This window comes from Terrapene carolina, unplaced genomic scaffold (genome assembly GCF_002925995.2).
Source record: "Terrapene carolina triunguis isolate 2854851 unplaced genomic scaffold, T_m_triunguis-2.0 Scaffold629, whole genome shotgun sequence".
Lineage (NCBI taxonomy): Eukaryota > Metazoa > Chordata > Testudines > Emydidae > Terrapene > Terrapene triunguis.
In genome coordinates, this window is record NW_020664980.1 from 7,213,960 (window position 1) to 7,224,597 (window position 10,638).

Genomic DNA, 10,638 nt, shown 5'->3' on the forward strand with positions numbered 1-10,638 from the left:
AAAAACACATCTTATAAAGAACACACAGTGGGAGCTACTTATTCAAAGATTTATATTTAAATGAAAATAGTTCTGCTTTTGTCACTCATATGTAGGAAATTAAATGGTTTTCCTTTTTATAGTATAAAAAAAATCTTATGCATGTAGGTGAATTTCACCCTTTTTAAGAGAGCCAGCACGGGTCTATGTACCACCTTCAGGTCCTTTTGGGATAATTTCTCCCTTTACTTTTGGCCCTCTACAGAGGGGTGAATTACACTCAGCCATAACAGTGCAATACTCATTGGATTTTGAAACACTGGAAGGATATCACAAAAAGTGAAATAGGCCTCTATGTTGTTTAAAATAGCAAGCTAGGATCTTCATCTGAAAGAGCAGGCACAATGACCTTTCGACCCTATAGGTAATTTGAAATCTCCAACACAAGCAATCAAGACTCTTAGACATGACCTGAGGCAAAAACCATTATGAGTGCAATGTTGGTTCCAGATGGACAATTCACTCTGCCTACTTGCGTCATCGGAGTCTGGTGTGCACATAAAACTATTTATGGTTGTGATGAAGACTTATGTGACATTTGTTGCCTTCTGAAATTTTAAGTGACTCAGATGCCATGCAAACAGTAAGTAATAAACAAGGCAAATGATTGGTGCTCTGGTAAGCTGATGCCTGCCAAATACCAGCAAAGAGAAAATCATGGCATCATTTAAGATGTATGGCCAGGGCAGGCTCTAGGCACTAGCCCACCAATCATGTGCTTGGGGCGGCACCTGGAGGGGGGCGGCGCAGTGCTCCGCCCTCCCCCCGGCGCTCCGGCCGCCGGGTGGAGAGCGGAGCCCCGGCCGGGCTCGCCGCCCTCCTCCCGGCGCTCCAGCCACCGGGGGGAGAGCGGAGCCCCGGCCGGGCTCGCCGCCCTCCTCCCGGCGCTCCGGCCGCCAGCGGAGCCGCGGCAGGCTTGCCGCCCTCCTCCCAGCGCTCCGGCCGGTCAGGGAGAGCGGGCCCGCAGCCAGGCTTGGCGCTCTCCCCTGCCGCGCTCCCCGCCGAAGCAGGGGGAGGCTTTTTTTGCCTGAGGCGGCAAAAAAGCCAGAGCCGGCCCTGTGTATGGCAGTTCTGTTTATGAGTATGAAATGTTTTCTTTAATGCCACAGTTTAAATGGCAGAATACCTATGAATGGCAGTTATATTCTCTAGCTATGTAAATAAATAGGTATCCAGGACACAAGGTGATGCAAACATTGTAAAAGCCATCCACACAAGTGATCAAGGAAGTTGGATTCCTTAGATGATAGATTGCCACATCCTTTTATTTACAGCTTTAAAAACTTAGTTATTATGTCCACACTCTAATCCCTCATTCACATTTAGTAGCATCTTACTCCACAGGTAAACTTATGCATTTCAGTGAAATCACTGATTGAGAAAGGTACTCCTCAGTATGAGCAATAGTATCAGAATCTAGGAGTATGGGGGAGGGGAAAAATCACTCCAGTCTGCACGAGACTTTTCAGTTCACTTAAATCATTACACATAGAATAAATGGTGTGTAGAGCCTTATGAGTCCTCTGCACCAAAGTAAATTTCAGCTGAGGGATTATTCATCATCACCAACAGCATGTCATTATTTGCTCTCAGTGGCTGTCATTTGAGTAGCTCAAAGTATTTTGCATTTTACAGATGTGGCAAAAGTAAGCCAAAAAGATTAAATGACTTCCCCAAGGTCACACAGCCATTCAGTGGCATAGCCAAGAACAGAACCCAGTAGTCCTGTCAATAAATCTTCTATGCTAATCACTAGACATTATGAGCAATCAATGGCATTTAAATATTTCCTTTATCCATTAAACAAAAAGCCACAAGCAATACCTATAATGGTACAAGAATATTTTCCATTTTTACATTGACAAAGGAGGATAATATTGTCCAGGGCTATTTGCCAGCAATGTACCACAAAACATAATACAACATTTCCATTTGATATGCAGTGATGCATGTTCTTTTGTTTGAGGAACTCCCATTAGCAGATGGAAATTCTGCACGTAGAATATTCAGTAAAGAGATGCAGTGATAATCTTGTCAGCACCACAGATCAGAGGGAAGATGTTTGGCCATTACTTGAAGGAATATGGCAAAAAAAACTTTTCATTCCACACATTAGCAATGTGTATAAAACCTGCCTTTCACTGACATAATTACTTTCACTTAATTTCCCTTTTCGAGCAACATCTACATTTAACGCTAAATAAAACATAGCTCTTCCTTTTTAAAAACCCTACATTGATGGTGGGAATATTGGGTGGTTTTTTTGACCCACTGGGAAAACTATAATTTCATCTGAGCTAAATTTACAGGCATAGGTGCTGATCTTGCAGGGACTGACTTACTCATGTGAGTAGTCCCATTGGCTTCCAAACCCCTTCAAAATGTCTGGGCAGGCTTTTACTGGAGTCTTGGGTGCTAAACTCCCCATAAGACATTTGTTCTGGGTTTGATTTTAAAAATAAGCCTATTTTCTTGTTCCAGTTTGGGTTTGACTAACGTATCAGGAAATAGTTGTTCTTGCAAGATTTCAGCGCAAGATGGTAGACAACTCACATTATCCAATCTAGTGATATTTCCATCATTCAAGATAATGAAACCATAGTGCTAGCCCTCATCAGTCTCATACTCAAGGTCTAGTTTAAGGGCAATCCAAACCTGAAGAACACCTCCTGAACCCATTACTAGTTCTGATATCTAATCATCTTTGGATCTGTCTGTAGGGCTGGTTGGAATCTAAAGCAACAGGGGGAAGCCAGCTAAACCTAGGTTTAGCAGCATTTGTGGCATATGGTTCTGGCAACAGGAGCCCGAATGGCTTTTTTGGATAGATAATTTAAGGAGGTGTCTCAACTCTGAACTAGTTTAGAGCGGAAAAATATACTTCCATTTTTCATCTCCATAAAGTTGTAGCCTTTTCTGGCATTCTGAACTAAAGCACATCATCAAGACCTCAGGAGCTAAAGCGGTGTAGAGAATATTGTACCACCAAAGACAACAATTAAATTCCCATTCTTAGATAAGCCAAACTTCAAAGATGTTATACATTGGCTCAGATGTGATTTGCAGCCTCTAAGGAATGTTAGAACTTGGAAAGTGGTTGTTATTTTGGGATTCTGAACAATTTAAGATGAAATCCTGGCCCCATTGAAGTCAATGGCAAAACTCTCTAATTTCAATAGGGTTGAGATTTCACACTCAAACTTCATAACATCCCAGATTGATTGTGTGTGTTTTTAAGCCTGCAAATGCTTAAATTCCATATGTTATGATTTAATCTTAAATAACTCACCATTTTTGCTGTATGTGAAAACAACTTAAATGTTAAGAGCTCAATTGTTCAATGTTTATTTTTTAGTAATACCTCCCTATTAACATGACAGAATTTGTCAGCAGCTTCCTTGTGACTAGAGCTGGTAAAAAAAAAAAAAAAAAAAAAAAAGTTGACAAATCTTTCTCTCTCAAAAAAGGTCATTTCACCAAAATCTTAATATTTCATGGGAAAACATACCTGTTTTGATTAAAATGTTTCTCAGGTCCAGGATGGAATTCCAGGTCTGAACAAGAGAGACCAGAATAGCCAATAGCCAGGACGTATACAGCGAACATGGGAAACCCACGTTCTAGCCCCTGCTCTGCCGGATTTGGAGCAGTGATTGAATTGTGCTATTCTAGGGTATCAATGTCTTATCGGGATAGTTATGCAATTTTTTAAAGGTCTTGGTTTTACTCCACGTTGGAACAAAAACAAATTTTGAAACCTCAAAACTGTGTGTAAAATGGAATTGTTTTCCGGACAGCCTTGCTGGAGACTGAAACTGAAGACATTATAATTTTCTTAGGTATGTGGATTGCAGACAGTTGCCCTTTTATTTCAATGGGGTAAAAGAGCAGCTATTAGGGATTTTCCCAACTTCTGGGATTCCAGAATCTCGTCCAATGTTTAAGTCTTACTTCCTCCACAAAACCCACCCCTGGTAAACTCTTTTAGTAAGTGTTCTAAGAGAGAAACTTCCTCTAAAAGACTCAATGTATTTTCCTCCTGTGTCCTGGCCATGTTGACTCTTTTTGATCTCATGCAGGGAAAGTGAATTCTCTAAACACCAATGGAAGTTCATGGGAGTAGAGAGCACCCAGAACCTTGTAAGAGCTTCTAGACACTTTGTAGAATCAGGCTATTAAAGACTGAGCTTCTGAAGTGTTGTGACTCGCTGGATCATGTAGCTTGCTGAGCACTCAGCTGGTGCTTAATAAATAATAATAATAAGTTTTAAAAATAAGTTATGGTATTAGTTTTAATTCGTTATGCAGCCATAGGCACTTAGACCCAATAAATGTGTATGTATATTGTTTCTATTCTAATTAAAGTACTACTCAAAGAAGAAATATGATTTCATTTTCTCAAGAAGGTCCTATACTTAAGGAGAGGGATTGCTGAGTATCAGGAAAACACACACACTGCCATGATAATATAGATTTAGATTTCTTGGACATAAGGGTGAATACATATCACACATGAAGGGCACAGTCTATAGCCGCAAATCTTGCTTGTGCTTTATAAATTCAAAGCACAAAACACAAGAAGTTCTACTATAGACCAGCAAGAAATAGATTTAGGAATTTGAACATAAATTAAGCAATACATTTTTGATTCAGTAAACTGGCGCCTATGTAGATCAGAGCAAACACTTGTAAAGGTGGGGGACCCTTACTAGGTCCCTTACCCTTGTTTTGATATATTTTGAACTAAACTCCCTACAAAATTAACTTGAGATCATTTGACCTGTGAAATAGCCCTTTTCTTATTCTAAGAAAATTAACTTTAAAATGTAATTTTAGTTAGTTACAGCTTAGGAATTTTGCCATTTATCATTCCATGGTTTGAATGTCTTCTAGTATATATAATTGCTGTAATTCTAAGTCAGAAACCATTTGTTTGATAATTAATAAACATTTCTTATGAACAAACCACCGCCATGACAAAGCAACTGACTGTCACGGGTTCTAAATCCATGAACTGTGAGAAACTACAAGTTTTCCATTTCTATAACAGTAAAGTTGCTGATGTTATAGGACAGGAAATAAAACAGAAGTTAAACAGAAGCAAATATAACCAAGAGAGAATAGGAACTTTCCAAATAGTTTTTGTTGTGATAAACAGTGGCATGAACAAGCTGTACTTTCTGAAAGGGTGAAATGCCTTTATTCTGAAAGAAATTAAAAGAGAATGGCAGGCTATTTCACAATTCCACTGATTGTCTGGAATAGAGTTGCATGTAATTTGTTTTCAAATTCCTATTGGTATTCTATTCCTCACTGTACAAACAGTATTGCTTGTTGAACAAGCCTTCTGTGCTGCTTTTTTATTTAATCTGCATTTATAAATGTTATACCCCTTGAAGCTATTTCAACTACAGCCTTTGTACATAAAAACATTTCAATATTTTAATATTCACACTTCTTATAAATCTTTTACAAATCTTTGAACAAATACATCAGGAGCTTAGATCTTTTCACCCTGAGCCAAATCAAGTAATTGGTGTAATAACTTTATGGTTTTAGAGCAAGATCAAATGAATGAATGTCTTTCAAGTATTTTAATATAAAAATATAAAAACTATTATACTAAATCATTTGATTAATGAATTTCACTCCTAGGAGTAACATTCTTTTAGAAAGTCAAATTTCTAATAAGCATGTACTTCATGAAGAATGGCACAACAGTTTCTAAATCCAAAAAGCATGCAAGATACAATTAGTTATCTTTAAAAAGAAAGCAAAAGCAATTTGAAACAAAAAAGACATGAGAGTGGATCTTAAAGCACACATGCTAAATTAATTTAACATTACAAGCACTAGTATCCTGCATAGGGCTCGAAAGCAGAAAAATAGATGGCATGAAGGGGGGGGGGGGGCGTAGAGGCAGGAGAGCTGAAAGCAGTAACAGATTTTTGTTGCTCTAAAAATCACGGAAAGAGTGCCTGTGAGCATGAGAGACAGAGTGCCAACCTTTGCAGTGTCATCACCAACTCGGTCAGAATTGATTTTTTTGAAGTGATCCAGCAGTGAATAATAAGTGTACTTATAGTATATCTTGAGAAACACATCATGTAAACCATCTTATTGAGAGATGAACGTGCGCGCACACAGAGAAAAACCAACATTCTTAAATATAAAAACGCCTTGCTGGCTGTTCCTTCATCACCATACTTTCAATGGCTAATATTTGGTCCAGAATCTGTGATGTACCAATTAACATGCCTCAAGTATGCCATTAAACAACTGCTTCAAGAGTCTGCCAATTTAAAAAAAAAAAGTCACTCATTTTGAAAACAAGGCAATTTGTTAGAAAATTCACGATAAATAGGAAGTAAAAATATAATAAAATAAAAAAAGAGTTTCATCATTCTCATTGTACCTTTAAAAAAAATGTTCAGTAACGTTCTTGTTCTCCCCACAAGTTTGGTCTGGCCCTCATTATTTAAAAATAAGTTTAACAAATGAGCTTCCTAGATTCTTACATGCCTATTATGATGAACAAATTCACATCAAGAACTCTGATAAGGACACAGTCTGAATATTTTTACCTTGAAATACTGATGCAGAATGCTATTCAGAGTTTATAGAGAGTCTCTGTTTAATCATTGCAAAGAAAGCCAACATTTTAACTTCAGCAATGAAAACACAGATTCAGTTACTTGCACAGTTCCCAGAAGCCTGGTGCCTGTAGGTTTAAGAGTGCATTGCAATTATATAATAATGAATGAGAAGTCATGCCTTGTGATCAAATAACACACTATAAAGTTACTCTGTTGGCTGTATGCAGTCTTAGTAATAGTAAGCAATGATGAACTATTATACCTTTAGAAATCCTTTCCATTTCCCCATATTACATCACAAGCCTCAGGTTTGGGGAATCTAATGAAATGTGGGAAGGTTCTGAGTGAGGATCTTGGCAAGCCACTTGAAAATAACTGTGGATTAGCATCCCCTTTTGTAAAATCAGAATACCAATTTCTAAGATTTTAGATCCTCAGGTGACTGTCCATATATAGCGTAGGGACAAGGTCTGCGTGTTTGTATAACACTTGGAGACTTTGAACACTACTGTAATATACTAATAAAAGAAACTACAGGTGGGGAGAAGAAGTGAAGCCTTCTGTTTTATAGAACATATAGCTCAACGTTAGTATTTCCATTGTCCCCCTCAGCAAGTATTTATCTTCACAATGTGACCCTCGCCGCTTTTCCCATACCACATTGAAAAAGCTGAAAGCAGCATTAGAGAGAACATGAAATGACAGCTGATTCATAGTACCTTTTGTTGCAATCTCCCTGCATCCGCATAAAGCCTTCTGATCCTGTCCGATTCCATCCACCCACAAGTGATGGACAGGAAGACCTCAAGCAACACCAGAAGTGACCAAAAGCTTCTTGATTTCATTATTTCAAGTCTGTTGAGAACAAGATGACAACTATCAAGCCATCATGTGAAAAAAAAAACTACAGAAACAAAAACAAACACCCCCCTCCCCCCACGCAGCTTGCAGATTCAGTAGTTCAGCTGAAATTTCGGCTAATTTATGGCAGCTATACATTTAAAAATTACTTGTGGAACTATTTACACTCACACGGCATACATAATGGAATAATGAGTTCCTATGGGTACACGTGCCAAGTTTGTGCATTTTCCCTTGAAAAATGCTCCTTTATTTTAGTTATTTGATGTACAACTGAATGAAGGAGACCTAGAAAAGAAGAGGGTGGTAGAAAAGAGACCCCAAGGAAAGCTGAGGAAGCGGTGGATGAATTGAATAAAAGGAGATGCTCAACAGATGGATCTTAGTGCCACCTTGGACAGACAAAGATGGTGGAGGTTGCATGATGACCCAAACCCCAGTTAATGGGATAAAGAGAAGAAAGAAGATGGTTTATCCCTGCCCTTCATGTGTTGCTCATCTTCACAGGCCTTGATTCTACAAGCTGCTCCACATGGGAGGAGCTCTGTGCCTATGCAGAACAGGAGCTGTCCCTGTGTGTACAGGAAGGGCCTATCCCATTACTGCCTCTACAGGAATACATAGTGTGATGTGACACTCCATATTCTTTATAGAAATATGCTTATGATATGAATAGGGCATAACTAAGATATATTGTATACAATATGGCTCATGTAAGATATCATTGGAAAGGTTGTGATTTACTGAATGTGATTATCCAATTTGGATGCATGTATCATTTCTGTATCTGGAGTTAGGAATGTTGACTATATAACAATTACAACTGTGGTTACACTTGGAGATGCCCACCAGACAGTAAGCAATCAGCCTTAATGAGCCATTAGGAAAAAGACAATGAGTCTTCAAAGATGTGGATCCCCCATCTTCCAGGAGTTCCTTCCTGTGGACATTGCAAATAAAATTAGTTTCATGGTTGCTTTGACACTGCAAGGTCAGGTAATAATGTTGCCTGATAAAAAGTACCACCTTGGACACCGCTAGTACTTTCCCACCTGAAACAAAGGCTTCCCACCTTATGTAAATTCTATTTAAGGCTGGGGAGTAAGGCAAACAGGTCTCTTCTCCATTGCCTTCCTGCCCAAGAAGGAAGACTGTTGAAAGTACCTGAAGATTTAAAGGAACTGAACTGAGGGAAAGGCAAGGGCTAAGTCCAGACAAAGGCAGGAGTCTACTCTGTAAAGAGAAATAACTGGAACTCTAAGCTACAGAAACTCTGCAACTTGCCTAAAACAACACATAGTGAGAAATTACATTTTGTAACCTATTTCTTGAGTGTATTAAGCCTAGCTTGTGTGTTTTGTTTTATTTGCTCAGTAATCTGCTTTGTTCTGTTTGTTATCCCTTATAATCACTTAAAATCTACCTTTTATAGTTAAGAAAACTTGTTAGTAGTTTATTCCAAAACCCAGTTTGTGCAATTCATATCTGGGGGGTGGGGAGGGTAAACTGTGCATCTCTCTCTCCACATTGAGGGAGAGAATAAATTTTGATGAGCTTGCACTGTGCAGATCTTTCTATACAGCACAAGACAAGATTATTTTGGGTTTACTCCCCAAAGGGGGTGTGCACATGAGTTCTGGGTGCATCCTCTCACAGAGAGCTGACTTCAATCTGTGTCTGCAGCTGGGTGTGGCCTTACCTGTGTGTGTGCTATGGAAGGCTTGAGAGACTGGCACAGCTAGGACAAGGTGAGGAAAACCAGCCTGGTGGAACGGGCAGAACCAGTGGGACCCTAGCATATCGGGTGGCATCCCGGACGGGGGAGGGTGAGGGGAGGAGAGTCCAACACGTCACACATGGAACAACAAAGTTTATAATATAGTGAAGAAAAGGAGGGAATTGTCTTGAGAGCCTTAAAGACTTAGGCACCTCTATGTCTTTAAAAATCTGGACCTATTTGCTCAATGCTGCACTGCGTAAGTCCCACTGAAATTCATACAATTTATATAGAATAAAACATATATTAAAAGGCAATTCAAAGGGACTTAGGCTCCGAAGTCAGCTAGGTCTTGCAATGCTGAATAGAGCAATGACTAAGTACATTAAAAAAAAAAAAAAAAAAAAAAATCTAGGCCTTAGAACAAAAGTCTTGTTGACAGTCCATAGGACATATGCTCCCGTGTCTTAGGTGCTTCTGAAAAATCCCACCAGAGATCTATACTCAGTTCAGTTCTCTAAGGCCTCACAATGGTTGACTGCAAAGGTGTCTACAGAAAATATCCCTATTTGCCTCCTACTGTTTGCTATGCACATCTGACTTCAGCAGATACGCATTTCCCATACCATCTGGGGCTGAGATCATAGACTAAGTAGGATTGGGCTGAATTCTTGGATGGAGAAGGCGCTAAGAAAAGCCTAGGAAACCGCAGAAAGTGATATTGGAGATACAGGAAGTGGCACTTCCCATCTGTGCAAGAACTGAACCAATTAGTCTGCAGAGGAAGACCCCAGCTCCTGTGTGGACCCCCCAATGTTTTCACTGGGACTCTTCATTGGTATAGGGAGTCAATCTACACAGATCTAGTTGCAGGATCAGGGTCTTAATGTATTTTACATGCATCTGCACTGAGTTAATAAGTTAATAAAGAGTTCTACTTCTTAAAGAGAGCTTATGAGATTATTTACCAAGCTATGGCCCAGATCACATCGTCCTGTGGCAGTATCCCAGGAAGGAGAGACAACCCTTCCAAGATTTCCTCACAGCAGATCCTCCAAAATCATTCCATCTGGCGGACCGTGAAATGGCAGCAGTTCTGTTTTCACACTGCACCAGCCTCTCCAGGCATGTGCCTTGGAGTTGGCTTTGAAACCCTTCCCACCTCCCAGGCTTCCTCCTAACTCTTGAGCAGCAGCATTTAACGGGCAGTACACTGCCAGGGACTCCAAAAGGTGCCTGCCCCATTAAAGGAGGAATTTCTGTCTGGACCAGGGCTCTAGGCAAAAAGGTAAACAGTCCAGGGTGGCATTACTGTTTGCCTGGTTTTCAGGTTGGGCTTGACAGGGGATGATACATGTTCCACCATCTTCCTGAGTTTGGTTTTGTTCCAATCTTAAATTCAAATTAAAAAAAAAAAAAAAAAAA

At 39.6% G+C, this 10,638-nt stretch overlaps 1 protein-coding gene across 1 annotated transcript in view; it reads right to left on the minus strand.

Annotated features, from left to right (window-relative positions):
- The window catches only part of FSTL4 (follistatin like 4), a 485,177-nt gene that overhangs the window by 467,261 nt on the left and 7,278 nt on the right, over nt 1-10,638 (minus strand). The window contains exon 3 of the mRNA XM_026659459.2: nt 7,355-7,490. Within this exon, the coding sequence (XP_026515244.1) occupies nt 7,355-7,480 (126 nt within the window). The 5' untranslated portion in view covers nt 7,481-7,490. The remainder of the gene's footprint in view (nt 1-7,354; nt 7,491-10,638) is intronic.